This window comes from Pleurodeles waltl, chromosome 10, assembly GCF_031143425.1.
Source record: "Pleurodeles waltl isolate 20211129_DDA chromosome 10, aPleWal1.hap1.20221129, whole genome shotgun sequence".
Lineage (NCBI taxonomy): Eukaryota > Metazoa > Chordata > Amphibia > Caudata > Salamandridae > Pleurodeles > Pleurodeles waltl.
This window is the reverse complement of record NC_090449.1, coordinates 743,608,237-743,626,245: the sequence shown is the minus strand read 5'-3', so window position 1 is coordinate 743,626,245 and position 18,009 is coordinate 743,608,237. Positions and strand designations below refer to the sequence as shown.

General features: G+C 43.1%; 1 protein-coding gene across 5 annotated transcripts in view; it reads right to left on the bottom strand.

Annotated features, from left to right (window-relative positions):
- The window catches only part of MPP7 (MAGUK p55 scaffold protein 7), a 1,064,688-nt gene that overhangs the window by 648,154 nt on the left and 398,525 nt on the right, over window positions 1-18,009 (bottom strand). For all 5 annotated transcript variants that reach the window (XM_069211307.1, XM_069211311.1, XM_069211312.1 and 2 more), the window contains one exon: window positions 6,612-6,730. In XM_069211307.1, coding sequence (XP_069067408.1) covers window positions 6,612-6,730 — 119 coding nt within the window. The remainder of the gene's footprint in view (window positions 1-6,611; window positions 6,731-18,009) is intronic.

Genomic DNA, 18,009 nt, shown 5'->3' with positions numbered 1-18,009 from the left:
CGAGCAGACGAAGGACCTTGAGGACTGGAACTACCGCTCCATTTTGAAACATTGGAACCAAATCCTGAATATCTTGAATCCGCTGAGGCGGAGGAAAGGCCCGACCCAATGTTGTATCCAGTACTGCCCCTATGAACAGGAGGCGCTGAGAGGGCTCTAGGTGAGATTTGGGCTCGTTCACCGAAAAACCCAGGTCGAACAACAACTGGGTTGTTGACTGCAGATGATGCAACACAAGCTCCGGGGACTTGGCTTTGATCAACCAGTCGTCCAAGTAAGGGAATACTGCTATCCCCTTCCTTCTGAGTTCTGCCGCAACCACCGACATCACTTTCGTGAAGAGACTCGAGGTGCTGAAGTAAGACCAAACGGAAGGACCGCAAACTGATAGTGTTGCGATCCCACCACAAACCGGAGATACTTCCTGTGTGACTTGAGTATCGGGATATGAAAGTAAGCATCCTGCAAGTCGACAGACACCATCCAGTCTTCCATGTTCAACGCCAAAAGCACCTGTGCTAGGGTCAGCATCTTGAACTTTTCCTGCTTGAGGAACCAATTCAAGATCCTCAGGTCCAGAATTGGTCTCAAACGACCATCCTTCTTGGGAATCAGGAAATACCTTGAGTAACATCCTCGACCCCTTTCCTGCTCCGGGACCAACTCCACCGTGCCCTTTGAAAGGAGGACTTGCACCTCCTGTTCTAGCAACAGGAGGTGTTCTTCTGAACAATAAGAAGGGCGGGGCGGGATGAGGGGCGGGAACTCCCGAAAGGGAAGGGTGTAGCCTTTTCCCACAATACTGAGAACCCAAGTGTCCGATGTAACAGTCTTCCATTTGGTGAGAAAATGCTGTAATCTTCCCCCTACAGGAGAGGAGTGAGTTGGAAATGGTGGAAGCCTAAGGCTGCTTCCCCTGCTGCACCCCGCCAGAGGATGAGGAAGAGGCAGAGTGCTGCTGAGAGGCTCCTCTGGTGCGGACCCTACCTCTCCCCCTGAAAGATCTATAGGGATGGGAAGAAGCAGGTTGCTGATATCTCCCCCGAAAGGAAGAGGAGGAAGAGCCACGCCCAAATCCACGAAACCTCCTGAAGAATCTGGAAGAGGCCGTGGAAGAAGGAGCTTGGAGCCCTAACGACTTAGCCGTGGCCCTGCTTTCCTTAAAACGTTCCAAGGCCGAATCAGCCTTAGCTCCAAACAGTTTGTCCCCATCAAACGGGAGATCCAACAATGTGGACTGTACATCTGCAGAAAAGCCCGAGTTACGGAGCCAGGCCTGTCTCCTTGCCACCACAGTTGTGCCCATTGCCCTGGCTACCGAGTCGGTGGTATCCAGTCCCGTCTGGATAATTTGGGTCGCAGCAGCCTGGGCATTTGAGACAAGATCCAAAAGACCCTGGGGAAGCTCTGTAAACGAAGAGGAAATGTCATCCATCAGAGCATGAATATACCTCCCCAGGATACAGGTTGCATTGGTGGCTTTTAACGCCAGACTGCAGGACGAAAAAATCTTCTTCGACTGCGCCTCTAGCTTCTTTGCATCTCTGTCCCCAGGCACCGTCGGAAAAGAACCAGGCGCTGACTTGGACGAACAGGAGGCCTGCACCACCAAGCTCTCCGGCGTAGGGTGCCTAGATAGGAAACCAGGGTCAGTTGGAGCCGCCCGATACCTCCTGGCCACGGCTCTGTGAACTGCTGGGGAAGATGCCGGCCTCTTCCACACCTCTAACACCGGATCCAGCAGAGCGTCATTAAATGGCAACAGAGGCTCCGCCGCGGCTGAGGCCGGATGTAGCACCTCTGTTAAAAGGTTTTGTTTTGCCTCCACCACCGGCAAAGGCAGGTCCAAAAAACTAGCTGCCTTCCGTACCACTGCATGAAAGGAAGCAGCCTCCTCAGTATATTCCCCCGGGGACGAAAGGTCCCACTCAGGGGAAGTGTCCAGCCCACTGGCCGACTCCAGTCCACGCAGCCCATCACCCGAGTCCTCTAGCTCTCCCTCCTCTAGGGCTCGTTGGTACTCCTGCTCTTCTAATACACGGAGAGCACGTCTCCTTGAATGAAGTCGTTGCTCAATACGCGGAGTCGACAATGCCTCCGCCGAAGTCGAAGATCGGCGCCGATCTTCAGAAGCCACCGACGCCGCGTCCGGCGCCACAGGTAACTTCGGCGCCGACGAAAGAGCAGCTGAAGCAGATGGACCCACCAGAGTCACAGGCCGAAATCCCGACGTCGACGGGATGGAAATCCCCGGGGCCAATCCTTCTGAAGCTACCGGAGCGGCCACCGGCACCAACACTGGCGCCGAGCCCACGTTCCCAAACGGGAGAAAGGGCATAAAGGGTGCCGGCCGAAGAGGCGCAGGATCACCCAAAGAAAAGGCCAAAGGCCCAGCCGGAGCACCCCCTGGAGCCATCTGTTGGAAGATGGCATACATCGCATTCAAGAATGCGGAACTATCGGCTCCAGGGGTGGGAAAAGCCGGATACTGAGGTGCCTGTCTCGGAGGCGACCCCGACGCCGGCCTCGGCGTCTGCGCCGGAGAAAACACTTGAGGCTCCAATACCTCAATCACCGACGCCTGTCCAGGTGAAGTTGGAGACGCCGGAGCGGGCAACGGCGTCGAAGGATGCGGCGTAACCGTGGGACTGATCTCCCATGTCCTTCGGCGCCGATCCGAAGACCTGGAACGAGTCTCCTTTGAATGACGCCGAGATTCTCTACGGCACCGGGAGTCTCGATGACGCCGATGTCTTGGAGAAGAAGACTTCTTGTGATGTTTCTCCTTTGATTTTGCCATAAACAGCTTCGCCTCACGTTCATTGAGGGCCTTTGGATTCATGTGCTGGCATGAATCACAAGTCGAGACGTCGTGGTCGGAGCTCAAACACCAAAGGCAATCGGAATGAGGATCCGTCACCGACATCTTGCCTCCACACTCACGACAAGGTTTAAAACCAGACTTTCTCTGCGACATTATTACCACAGCGAAAGACTACGCAGCAAGATATACACTGTAACCACAAAAGTAACAGTTGCTCCCTCGAAGATAACCGTTTCGAATGCACGGAAAAAAGGGAACTGACGTCCGCACGTCGTCGAGGACCTCTTATTGCCTGTATGACGTCAGACGGCGTCGCGTGGGCTAGAGTGACGTCCTCGTCGACGTGCAGAGACTAGTAAGAAGATTTCCGTCGAATGCTGGCGCCATGGGAGTATTCATTAGGTGAGGAATCCACAGGTAGTTGTATCCATCAGAATAAAGCCATTTTCTGCTTTAAAAATCTGGAGTCTCCAACCTCAATCGGGTCTATTGGCATGTATGATCCTGTAAACCTAGAACAAAGTGGATTTTGTAACCAGAATGTGATGATAGGCTAACAGTCCACTGAAGATTTATAAAACAGATAATAATCCGTAAGTTAGCTTTTCGATCTGTAAATTGCTGGAGGTTGCATGGCGAATTTGAAGGAAATTTTTTGATTAATGCTATGTATCATGGTTTTACATTGTATTTTATTGAGTTATCTTACATGTAAATGTACTGAATGCATTATAGCTGTATTTGCCCTTGTTGGTGGACCTCTCGGTCATATTGCATAATAAGTAAATAGATCAAATTGGGCACGGCACAGGTATACATCATTTGATGGCTTGAAACCTCGTCTTTCTGGAAACATACCGAAAATAAACATTTCTAATAAAAATAATAATGAATGACAGTTTAGACCGCTTGATAATGTTCATACTGTGCTGTAAAAGCAAATAGATATCATTTTGTTCAAGTGTCAAAAGTTATCTGTGCAGCGTACTGCAAACAGAAAACTATGTAGTTTCTTGAAGCATACAATTCCTAAGCTCTCCATGTCGCATTAGATCAAATGTTCTAAGTTGTGCCTTTCAGTTTAAAACTACAGCAATTTAATACTTCAACCAATTTGCTTCAATTCATGAAAATCAAGCCAGCAACAATAGGAACCCATTAGAGGGACTGGTATCCATGTGGTTCATAAATAGAATCCGAAGACGGGAACATGGTGCCAAATAGTCATGAAGAAACTGTAATCAAGCAACTCTAAAAACTCTACGCATAGAACGTACTGAATGCAGACTGCAGTGATGACCGTATCTCTGTCCCAACCCTGACCACAAAAAGTATTTAAATAAAAGGCCAGAACACTCCACGTTTCCAGGGCTGTGCTACAATCTAGTTCTGTGAAGCAACAGCGGATGTAGGATTTAACTAGTGTACACTGCAACAGGGAAATAAATATGCAACTGAGTTTCACATCCAAACATTATACTCTAGGTTAGTCATAAAAGAAGTATAAATATTACGACGAATCGAGTACCTGAAATACATACTCTGCAATCATACTACTTTGTATCTCTACAATTAAGTGCTATATTTATTAGTTGGAAGTTCTGTAATTCCCTGCAAAAACACAAAATGGCAAAGGATTTGTAGAGTATGCTGAGGTGAATGACAAGCATTCAGTTATTTAGTCAACGGATAAGAAGGAGCTAACAATCATTTAGTGGAAATTCCCACATTGAAGAAAGCTGAAGCCATAGCAGAGTCTGGTGGAGTATTTGTCCCTGGTGTTCACTAGCTTGAAGTATTTGATCACAAACAGGATGACACTGTGGGAGTGTGCAAGTCTTTGTGAAAGTAAATGTCAAATCATTTGTTTTTGTAGATGAGAGCATTTTGGATAAGGCAAGAAGGCCCGGCCTTGGCTCTGATCACCAGAGGTCAAGAAACTAAGCAAAAGGAGGGGGAGAGGGGGGGGGGGGGGGAGTGAGTAAATAAATCAGCAAGTTACATATACAAAAGGCTTCGCTATAAGGATTGCATTAACCCGGCTTCAGCTGTAAACAGGATGCTTAAGGCCGAAAGGGTATTTAGAGAGGTGAAAACAACTCATTTTGAATGCTCCATCCCTCTATTAAAATGCACATGGTCGATAAAAGCCAAAGACAGGTGTAAACCATGTACGAATCAATGTGCAAATACCCATTCCCACATTAAATTCATAACGCCAATTGAAAATTTAGGAAGACCAGGTAATCCTGCCCCTTCGGTATTGACGGTCACTGCTGCAGGATGGCTGGACCTACACTGTTCTGAGCAGTGGTGTTCTGGAGCTCATGAGTTTAAATCATGGCAAGACAGGCTCAGACTTCCATCATTTCGAGATGCGTAAATTAAGTAGTTTAACTGGGTACTGTATTCTAAGCTTACATTCTAAAACAAAAAAAGGTGTTAAACATTTAAAAAATACTGGCTTTGTTGCTGGATTGGTAACTATGATTACAATGATACACTAGTTAGAACCAGAGGTCGTTCAATAGAATTATGGGGGGAAAAAGATGGTAATGAGTTGGCAATGGCAAGAAAAGACAAGAAACTGCCTGAATATAAACAAGAATGTCGGGAAAGTGAAAACAGACCTTTTGAAGGTGATAATATCCCGAATGCTCTGACTCAACTGATAACTGACAAATAAATAAAAGAAATAAGACGAAGAAACGTAAAACTAATGCGAAGGAAAATAATTAAATGCTAATCTGTAATAAATAAAAGCACTGCTCTCTCACATATGCTTGCATTAACATGTCGTGATATGGCAATAGAACAAAATGTTTGTTTTTTTAAGTAGCATAATTGGATAATAGTAAAAACTATTTACAGTGCTTAGAAATAGCAAGCGGTATGAAAACATCCATTAAAAATTTTAACTTTTTTTTAATCATTATTACTCGCTGTACTAATTCTATCACAGAAAGTCACTGCCAAATGCAAAAGTAACCGGACCTTCAGACAGCCACTAAATAGAAGTTGTGAAACTGACACGATATTACTTGACTCGTCGGTGGGTGTTAGGCAGAACAGCAAGCTCCAAGTGTATGTACAAACTGTAAATGCTCCCTCCAGGTGCTTTTGTTTTGTGTGATTTCTTAGAACAGAGTTCCACTTCACGATTAGAAACACTGAGCTGTTGCAACACCCTGGGTCATTCTTTAAATTGTGATAATTTTTATTTCAAAACATTTCACGGTAGGACGAAACCAACCATGTTGCTAGCTGCGTGTATTTATATGCAAATCAACCAAACAGGCGGATGGCCACGGGCCAAAAAGTGGCTCAGTTTACTAGAATTTCAGTTTACTTTGTTAAAAGAAATTATTTTAAATGCATGGAGCTACTGAGCCCTTGCCATACCTGACCACAGAAAATATATGGCTTTTCGTTTTTGCTGTGAACATTGATTTATTTAAGCTAAACTCCAGCTCTTGAAAGACGACCATAAAGGAATCTTCGGTTCCCTGCTAACATTTCATGTGCGCTCTTTCTAAACAAGGGCAAACAACATGTGCTCTCTGCATTACCAAGCCTTGCCAAGGCATCACTATTAAATGAAATCATCTATGTATTTTCTGCGGAATCCTTTTTAACAACTTCCACCCCTGACAGAACTCGTGCTGGGAGAAACAAGGCTGTTTTGTTTTTGCCGAGCAACAATGTGAAGGCTGGTGTAGTATATTTCGCGCAAAACATTTGTCCATATGCTGACTGAAACACTAAAGCAACTTCAGTGTGGTTTTACCTTGACCAGTGAATGGAGGCTTTTTTCACCAAACATGTCCCATAGGAAGGCCAATTCTTCCTGGCTGTCCACATGTGGCTGCAGTTGTGCTGGCAGCGTGGCCAGCAGCTCATACAGACCTGTAAAGGGAACATAAAACATAAAATGAAATCCGAGTGCTCTCTTATTCATTTATCGCAGCAGTTCGATGAAAATTGTCTACCCGGGGCATACCATTTCATCTGAAGGAGGAGGGAAGTTTTATGGACAAATGTTTGCTTTGAAAACAGGGGGCCGAAGCATTGCTCGATTCCAAAGTCCCAGGTACTAAGGGCGCCCCAATCTGTCAAGGTTGTCAGGCGTCCGTGTCCACACCCGCTATATTTTTACAAGCCCAAACTCAATATTTCAAGGAGAATTTTCAAAGGATAAAAGAGAGCAGACATTCCTTCAATAATGGATATTCCGTTTCAAGGCAAATATAAGCCAATGTGTAAAATCACCGGTATTGGAAAAATGTCCTTTATAGATGTCAAAGAAGATGTGGTGTTTCTTCAGAGAAGGATAGAATCTCCCGCCGAATAGTTTCCTTTAATTTATTGCCCAGTGTAGATGTACACTCATAGGCGCTTTACCTAATGGCAAAGCGATGCCAACACAAATGTGACCGTTTTTCAAGTAAACACAAAATGTTACAGTTGTTCAAGATTAAGTCAGCTAAATGAAAAAAAAAATTACGCGTTGGGCCACCGAGTGTAAATGGGAGGTAGTCCAAAGCAAAACCATGAGGTCGAAAAATAAAATATTTCTAAGGGAGTTAGCTGTGTGGAGAAATGTGACTGCTGCCCCCCGCTGTTTGCGGTGCGCCTTCCTCGCACTATCGCTGGCGCAGACAGTGGGGCACTGTTCCACAGTAGCCCGCGGCATAAACTATCCGTCGGGCGCGCACAAACTATCGAATGCTCGTCCAAAAATGCAGCCAGAGTGCTTTGCACGAGCCCTCTTTAGGGAGGTAACCTGTCAGGAGTCGATATCAATTCATAGCACATGTTTAATTTTCCAGTGGGATTGCTTGGGGTGAAAAGGACAAAATGTCTTTTTCTGCTGTCTACCAAAACACCAACCCCCTCCCGGGATCCATTACACACGGGCCTGTTATTATTTTTAGTTTGAATACGCGCTGCTGTTCGTCACCGAGACAGATTTACACGAAATTTAAATATTAAAGCATATGAAATTGGTAAAATGCAGACTGTTCACCAATAATATTATTTGTATTGTCAAAATTAAACACCAGCGTGTATACTTGATTCATCAAATGGGTTTTAAACTTCTGAAAACTTTAATGTGCCGTAAATGACAATACTCAATTGGGAATTATACCTTAATCTAGGTTTAAATATTTCTGTTTTTGCATATAAAGTGAAATCTTTCTAATGAATATATTTCCAGTAATGTACCATGTGGTTCGAATTTATACATTTTAAACATACTGTTCTTCATAAAATTAGAAGTGCTACGTGTATTCAAGTATGAATGTGTATGTCCTATGGAAGGTCTAATGCCACAGATTACATAAACAAACTATGTTATGAGGAAATTGAACAGTGTGGCTAGCACAAGGTTTGTTTTAACCCAAATATTCGAAAAACTAAAATGCTTACCTGTAACACTAACTCTTTTATTATGACAGCTGAAAATCAAGGCACAAGGAACGGCTTATGAAAAAAAGGGCCATAAACACATTACATTGGAAGGCATCCACTTAAAAAAGTTCATTTTTCAACTTCGTGGGTTTCAGGGTGCAGAAGTATTCAACTTTAGCGGCAGTTATTAGAAATGACAGTTCTGTTGACCAGCCGTGGTAGAGCAGGACACAGATTCTGCACTTCAAGATCAAAACAAAGAAACCAAAGATTGGCGGCAAGCCTTTTGGCTTTGCCTATGTTTGCTTTGTGAGGGTTTATGCAATACTTTATTGTTGAGGAAACGGCTTGGCAGGCCTCAATCTAAGAAACAAAAAATAACATTGGGAAAAGTAAAAATAAAAAGCACACACTGTGATAGTGGTCCTTCACACTTAAGGAAGCTACATTCTGTGTGGATGTGCTTCTTGTTAAAAGTCAGAATGGCGTTAATCATAATCAAGTTAGCCAATGGATGAAGTTGTTTTCCCCACTGCCCCATACTGTATGCTGCAGTGGGAGTAACACATAAGAATGACAATAACAGACAAATGGTCGAAGAGGGCTAGCTTAAAGCCCTATATTAAGTATGCAACTTTAGTAAAAATATAAGGTTTTGGCGAAACAAGACCTAAGAGCTTTGTAATGTAATGCAGAGGGTGCTAAATGAATAAACAACTGGAAAAGGAGAGGGTGGGAAGAGGTGCTGCGGTGGGGGGGGGGGGGTGCAGGGGGTAAGGTAACTGTATGTATAAACTGAAACAAATTAAGACAAACAAAATATTACAATTTCAAGATGGAATGGAAAACATCGAAATAAAGCAAAATACATTTAACATGCAGATGAACATGTGGAACCAATATTGGGCAAATGTAAAAAAAAAAAAAAAAATCAAGTCACTAGCCCTATTGCCTGATACAATATGACCATATGACCTAAATAGTGATGCCATTACATAAGGTCTAAAGCGCAGCAGGTGCAAATCAAAACTCTGTGAATCAAAGACATATGCAGCTGTAAAGGGAAAATGTCAGACTTCCAAAAACATGGAATTCTGTATTGCTATGTAGTAATCGTACAATAGAATCTCTATAATGGAAGAAATCCCAAAATTATATATCGACCTGATGAGATTTTAGAAAAAAAGACTCTGCACCTTTATCCATGCTTCAAAGTATTTCAAGCATTTTGGTTCCCTAGTACTTTGGACACTTATTCAGTAATGTGATTTCAATACAGAGTACCTTTTCAGAATTTGAATTAAATTTCAAGTTCAGAACTCAGTCACAAGGAAGAATGCCATGCTCTCCTCGAGAGATATTAATATTTACTAACCTAAAACTTGTAGAAAATTCGGCACAATCCACCAGCCATATTTATTGGCAATAGCACGTTTTTTCACAAAAACCATACAAAGAACAAAAAGGATTTTAAGAGGCTTACTAGCTTGTAATATGGGGAAGAAAATGTGAACGGGTAAAGGGCGTAACATGATGCCCTCTTAATTTTAAAAGCCTCAGAGAAGACATCACAAATACTTGTGTGATGCCAAAAGAAATTAGTAAAGGCAATAAGAGTAAAGCAGCAAGGAAAGGAACATTAAAAAAACAAAGGGATGTAAAGGCAAACTGTTTGAAGGCGATCTAAAAAAAGGTGGTAGAATACGAATGGCAAAAAGATGACCATCCTTGACCCCCATGGCTGCAGTCACTACTGCTTGGAGACTGACACCTTTTACATTCAGACTGCACAATGCTCTAGAATTTCAGAAGGAAATGGTGCAATTTGATCTCACACCACCTCCCAACTAGATTACCATTCTAATGTAGTTTTAAGAAAAGGTATTTTTTTTAAAAGTGGACTTTGTGGACACGTTTTTCAAGATTAAAATGTTTTTTTCATTTATCTAACGGCAAGGGTCACATTTCAGTAATTAATGTGCTGTGAACAAGCTTTGATAGTTAATGAAAGTAGGAGACGTTTATATGAATTCATGTAAGCCTTGGTATTATTCTTAATGAATGAATGTCAAAGTTATAGAGCCACCCTTTCAGTAATGCAAACCAGTTGCAATAAATAAAGACAAGAACTTAAATTCTGAAGGATTTCGTGATCCATATGAATGGGAAGATTAACTGTAATCAATACTTTTTTCATCTAACCAGAAGAGGATCTATCCTTAACCAAAGCACTTTTGGAACTCATATAACCATATCAAAAGCCATCCTATAAAGAATACCAACAGAACGTAAATACAAACAAAACTTAGTTTTATACAACAGCACTACCCAACAGTCTTGGTAATACATTCATTTATAACCTAACAAATCCTTTTAAATGAAAACAACTATTTTTTTTCAAAACTGCTCATGACAAATAAGAAATTATTACACCACTACAAATCTTTCTTAGCCATATTAATATGAGAGGGCTATGTACACATTTGCATTAAATAAATGACTTTTTTCTTTTTGTATTCATTTATGGAATTTATATATCACAAACATAGCACGAGGTCAATGAAGTGCTTCACACAGACTAGACCAAAACAGCATGATGTAATCTTGGTGGAAGAATAAATGGGCAGGGTGGAAGGATACATTGAGGCAACAGATATTATAAACAATGTATAGTCATAGAGCAGGTTCATAAAAATTTAACAGTACAGTAAGTGTAACCATTGATGGATGCAAAAAGGAGTGAGGATACTTTGAGACATCGAAGCACAGTTTGAGGGTAAGTTGTTTCTGCAGGAAAACGAGTAAGAGTTAGTTCAATTGGTAGGCATTCCCAGATTCTAAGTGCTTGACAATAGGAGGACAGATTAGTTACTTTGGATTTTTTCGTTTCCTAGAATTTCATGTTAAAGGCACACATTTCCTCTAGTGCCTCAATGTCCTCCTCTACAAAAGTTTGCCCATAAGCTACCTAGAGAGATCAAAATGAAGGGCTCTGTGAATGATGCAAAATTAAAAGTTTACAGTTATCAATGCTCTCATTTCTTATTCATTATGCATTTTTTTGGAATTTGTTAATGTGAGGAGGGGCAAAACTAGATAATCTCTGATAAAAACTAATTCATAATACAAGCCATCTCCAATGAGGGCAGAAGCACTGACTTTAGAAGACTTATTTCCTGAATTCTGTGTTGTCCGCACCAGCCACTAATGGCTGAATTCAAGACAGAATTTAAGCGTTAATGAAAAAGCCTTGAATTGGTTTGCTGTGGTCCCAGCTAACCATAAACATAGTCTCCCAACTGCCATATATTTCTGAACTCTTCCACCTGCATCCCGGTGTGTTCCACTGCTTGACCATTGCCCCAACTTTTCTTTAACACCCACCACAGCCTGGGCTGATACAAGCATCAGGTCTAACCTGCTTCAGTTATGCAGATGGCACACAGACCATCCTCGAACATCCAAGGCCTAAATGACACAAAGTACATTAGGGCTGCACCTTTCCTGATTGTCGTCTAAGACTGTATGCACACTAACCAAGTAGATAATACAAAAATCTTCAGCTGATGTAATAAATAACCTTCAACACAAGATTTGCTAGTCTGTCTCAGACATAAAGAATACATCTTCCACAATGGATGTGGTAAAATACTACAATCAGTCCCCAGTCTGTAACCCTAAATGGCTACTGTAGTGGAATATTCTATAAATTTGTTCAGAATTCTAAGACATTTTTACTGTACTTAAGTTCTCCTCTCCTCCACCGAGCTCAGATCACAGCCACACGTGTACTCTATCTTCTGGATTATGTGTAAATGCTTAACCTAGAAGCATCTAAATACCTCTAACTAATTTGAAAAGGTTCCAACACTCAGTAGTGATATGACTATTATATCTTAAACCCCATCACAGTTAATCTTGCAAGGCTTCCTGTGTTTTTTACTAGATCACTCTAACAGCACAGTTCTTAACACAATGAGCAATGACAGATCAGGGCAAAATTCCTACTACATACATTTCAGACCCACCACTTTAGATGAGGTCTCTGTCCAATCCATTCCTACATATCAAAGTCCCACGATTTAAAAAGAAGTGCACCTCCTCAGGCAATGCTTTTCTAAGGAACGGTCAGCTAACTTTGGAACTCACTTCCTATTCAGATAACGAGATTATAAAACCACCTCGGACTTTGGAGGGGGAGGGGGCTATAAAAATGTTTTTCAACCTTCAGACCCTGATTGATCTTCAACCCCATATAGCAAATAACCTAACAGTGAACATTTCTGAGACAAAAAGCTGCGGAGAAGACAGCCATAAACATACAAAAAGACCAAAAAATGCATCCACAGACACCCAAGATAACAAAAGCATCATATTCCCATCAAAACAGCTAGATCGCATAAGCACATCATGTAGCACAAATGTTAGACCTGGCATCCTTAGGGCAGTCTTATCCCAGACTTTTTACCCTTCTCTTCCTATTTTTTTGGCAATCTTTTTGCTGACTTTCGGACTGTGAGCACCTTATCACTTCTAACCAGTGCTAAAGTGCATACGCGCCCCCCCCCCCCCCTAAAACATGGTAACATTGGTGTATCCACAACTGGCCTATTTAATTTACAAGTAAATCCCTTGTAAAGTGCTATACTATATACCCAGGGCCTGGAAATTGAATGCTACTAGTGGGCCTGCAGCACTTATTGTGCCATCCACTTAAGTAACCCTCTAACTATGTCTCAGGCCTGCCACTGCACAGCCTGTGTGTGAAGTCCCACTGCCACCCCGCTTTGGCATGTAAGACCTCTTGCCAAGCCTTTCACTCTTTTTTTTTCTTACATATAAGTCACCCCTAAAGTAGGCTCTAGGTAGTCCATAGGGCCGGGTGCCATGTAAGAAAAAGGTAGGAGATATATATATATATATATATATATATATATATATATTTTTTAACCTTATTTAAAAAAACATTATTTTCGTGTCCTGGTAATAACCCAGCCCCCCCCCCTCAAAGTTGTTTTTTCATTACTGTGAGGCCTGCCCTTCTCACAGGCCAGGATTGGGAATTCCTTATAATACTTTTCAACTGTAATTCCTGATCTGAGAGGAGTAGCTGCATCATGTTTAATACAACTGGATTGGTAATTATAAATCTTCTTTACTGGTAAAGTTGGATTTATTATTAATATATTGGAAATTCCACTTTTAGAAAGTTGGCGTTTCTCTGAACTCCCTGAACTGAGTGCCCGTAGCCTGTCTCAGATACACACTTGGCTTGGGTTAGGTGACAGCTACACCTATGCATTCCTTCAGACACCCACAACACAGGATACTCTACCACATCTGCATCCATCTGCATACTGATGGCTCTTGGGGTGGAGGTTAGGAGGGGCTCCCACTTACATCTCGAAGGTTAGTGGCCAGAGCCCTCACAAAGGGGATGATTACCTCCCACTGTTAGTTTGGAGCCGAGGCTGACCTGAAAGGGGGGGGATCTGTGTACTTCACAAGAACTCTTTGTAGTCACACCCCACATCAAAGGCACTATTTAGAATAAGTACTGGTCCATGACCCACCAAATACTGTACACTTCTGGACTCAAGAAAACGCTACAGGAATTCAGACTGCTGTGTGTCAGGATTGGCTCTCTGCCAGAAATGACTGCTCTCAGGAACTGCTGCCCTGCTTTGCTCTACAGCCCTGCTGCCTGCTGATCTCTGCCTCGTAGCCCAAGACTCTCTCTCCAAGCCTAGAGAGACTCAGGGCAGCTTCTGCTTTCCTTTGCCGCTCACTACTTTCAATCACAACCCAAGCTGCTTTGCTAAACTTTGCTACTGAACCTGTAACCTGTCTGAAGCGGCCCTGCTTTCCTTTTGTTGCTCTCTCCTTTCAAGTTAATCCGAGCAGCTCTGCTAAACTTTTCTGCTTGCACCTGTGAACCGTCAGGAGCAGCCTGCTCTAGAGCTGCTTTCCTTTGCCGGGTGCTACTTTCAGTCAACTTGAGCGGCTATGCCCAACTTTACTGCTTGCCTGAGTGAAACACCTGGAGCAACCTGGCTGAGCCTCTGCTGCTCATCGCTTCAGACAACCAGCCCTGCCCGACTTGGCCATGCGCAGTTCTGTGAGAGGGGCCCAGCTAGGACATTAACGGAGACCATAAAAACATTGCACACCCATGCAGAGGAGTCCCCAGCACCACTCCCTAAATCTCTGTATTCGATCATTAGCCTTGCTCTAATTTTGAGTCTGCAAAGCAAATATTCAGCCATTTATAAATTAGATCTGTATCATGCTGATCTTCAATTAACCAGATAAGCTTTATTTTTTTGCTACACCCGTGTGGAGTTTCTTTTGTAGTTTACCTCCTGTGGTTGTGTGTGTGTATTTCACAAGTACTTTACAGGTTGCCTTCTAAGCTAGGCATGCCTGCTCTGCACCAAGCAACCAGAAGGTGAGCACAGGCTAATTTATGTTGTGTCACTGACTTGCCAGGACTAGGATTGTGGTCCCTACTTGGGCAGGGTGCATACCTCTGCCAACCAGAGACCCAATTTCTAACAAATTACTGCCACACAGGATGCAGTGCAGCCACACACTTACCAACTATACATACAGGCAGTGCTTAATTTGAGCTGGTGGGGGCCCACCAGCACTCCTTTTTAGAGATTGTCACATATTTTTCCTCACCAGATGTTTCCTGAGAGTGGGATAATGCACAAATGGGAAAGAAAGAATAGGTGAAAACCCGTCACAAAAGGAGAAAGCAGGAACCTACAAGATTGAGATAAATGGGCAGGGAGTGTCTAGTAGTCTATAAAAGCGATATGAGGTGCATTTCAGACTAGACAGCATCTGTACTCAGCACACTGGTGTTGGCCTTGGACTTCTGAGCAGAGCTTTGAGCACCGCACATATTCTTTTACACATTAAGCACTGTATACAAGTACACCTGCAATCACTCCAGATAGTTTCAGTGTTGCAATGTCTCACTAATGGCACCTGTGTGTGGGTAATATTTGAACAATGTTTTTATGGTATGGTTGTGTATTTTGATCATTATTAACCAAGCCATTCAGAATTTAGCTTTTACTACGTTTTATGTACAGTGTTAGCCTATTGTGCCATTTAAGAAGATCCTCTATACCGCATCATGTTATTGATTTCAAACACCACCCAACTGTATTGCATTTCAAATACAATTCACCTTAGGGCTGTTTTTATGCATAATTATTAAAAACGTTTAGTTTCAGGCTCTTTAAACAAAGAGTCATTCTGAACATCTAAAGTTTTTTAAATGCCAATTCCTAACTATAACTATAACGTCCCTGTAACCTTTGTGTTTTTGTAGTGAATTTCAATGGCTGCTTTTTTTTTTTTTTTTTTTTTTTTTTAAATGTCGTCGGGGTTGACTGCAGGGCCGCGGCAAGGCCCTACTGCTAAACCTCTGCATGCATCCAGTAGTGCACAGCAGGGAGTTGGCCACAGGGCCTGGCATCTGGCAAGGCCCTTCTACCAAAACCCTGTGAACATCAAACCCCGCACCATGCATAGCCTTTGGCAGTGTGCGTTAGGGGTTGGCCGCAGGGCCTGGTCTGGGCCAGGCCTTGTGGCCATCCCTGCTAGGCACCCTGAAGGGGGTAGAGATTTAATTTGTGTGAAATGAGCACCGGTGCCAGAATGCATCCTGACCTGCTTATTTACCCAATAAAAGGCCATAGTTTTGCACAAAAAGTCTACGGAACTGGAATACTTTGTAGTGGCTAATAAGTACGTGCTACCTCGTTGGGTAAGTATATAGTGCATATTCCACACTACTGCTGTATAAGAGTTAATGTCTCAAGTGACCTTGTGTGTCTGTAATTTTGGAAATGTGATTTTTCCTCAAGTGTCTTCATACAGAAATCTGCAATAACATGAATCCTTGTGTAGAGAAGAAGACAAGACTACAAAGAGTTGAACCTCCACCAAACAAGGGTAGTTCCTCATAGATATATATATATATATATATATATATATAAAGTGCTTCTTTGTTTGGTGGAGACATGCTCATATTCCTCTGCATTAAGAATTAATTCCCCAAATCAGCAGAAAATGTGCTGAGGGGGCCCTTAGGTAAGCTGTCCATCATCCTGGAAAAAGGCGGGAAGAAGTTGCATACCACTAAGGTATATGCGGTGGGAAAACAGACGGGCTTCTAGGTTATTTTGCATACTCAGTGGTTGAAACAGAAAATTATGAGCTCCGGTTTCCATGGGAGATTACATGAAATTACCCACTTGCCATAGTCTCTACATAAAATATTGGGCTCGAAAGTGCAACAATGCGAACACCTCTCCCAAGGATTTCATATAACCTTTCAAGGTGGCACTGCACAGAAAACACAAGGGCAAGTGCTCAAATTCTCCTAGGGACCCTTGTGGGGGAACCTCAAAGCTCCCATGGTCCCTGCAGGCTCTCTGCCTCCAACAGAAGCTGGCATTTCTCTGTATGCAGAGAGCCGGGCCGAAATCAGTCTGGGAGGGCTGTGCGGGCACCCTCTCACTTCTCATTTGGCCATGCCCCGGAGAAATGGAGGGCCCAGGAGCCAAATATGGCCCGGGAGGGGGGTTATGCATCCTCTATCCCTGTTTCAGTTGTTTTACAACCCAGGAAGGTGGTGGTACCCGGGGCAATTTTTTCTGACTGAGGGGGGGTCCGCGCAACCCCACCTCTTTTTTGTGAGGTTGTGGCCTCCAGGACCTTTAAAGACCTAAGGAGGGTGGCAGTGTGGAACCCCTCCTATAATTTTTAAACATAAATCCTGGGAAGGTGGTGGTCTACCTTTTGGGGGGCTGGGGAGGGGGGCGCATGTGCCCCACTCCCCTTTTCGTCCTTTAAGCTATCCCCCTGGGACCTGGCCACCCGGGAGCTGGTAAAAAAAAAAAAAAAAAAAATAATCAAACGCGGGAGCCACGTTTTTTTTGTTTTATTGCCTTTGGATCTGCTGATCAACCATGGTTTCCAATAAAAGATTTTTTTCAAAATGCTTTTTTGACCTGACAGGGTCTCAGGGTGACCCCAGCACCAGGCTTAGGAGGTCAGGGTATTCGTACCCTGCCCCGTTTTTATTTATTTATTATTTTTCACTATTTTATTGGTACTCACCTGAGTCTGGGTCCCAAAATGGCCACCAAAACTTACTGGTTGATGTGTTGGCAGCCAATCAGATGTCAGAACAGGGACTGTTGGTCCTGCGTAGGATCAGTGTCCCTAGATATCAATATTTTGTTTACCATTATATTTCTCTAGTGTTGCCATAAAGGTGCCTTGTTGAGTAAGTGGAATGACATCATGTAAGGTGATCATGTGGAAATGCTTTGATAGGATGTATTTGTTTAAAGGCCTGAGATCTAGGGTTGGCCTTAAATACCCGTCTTTTTGGTGTTTAGAAAGTACAAAGAGTATACTATCGAGCCCTGATGTTGTAGAGGAATGGGTTCTATGGCCCCTTTGAAGAGAATGGCTTGGACTTCCTACATGAAAGATTTTGGATATTCCTGTGTTAACCTGGGAGTCCATGGCGGAATGTTGGGCGGTGAGGGAGTGAGCTCCAGATAGTAGCCATGTTGGATAATTGCTAATACACACTTGTCTGTGGTGAGGGAATGCCATGTTGGACAGAAATGTTGCAGTCTACCCCAAACAGGTGCTGTGCGCTCGGGGGATAGGCTAGGGATGTCACTGTTTTGTGGAGTGTGCAGCGCCACATGGGGAGGCACTTTTACCTCAACCCTTGT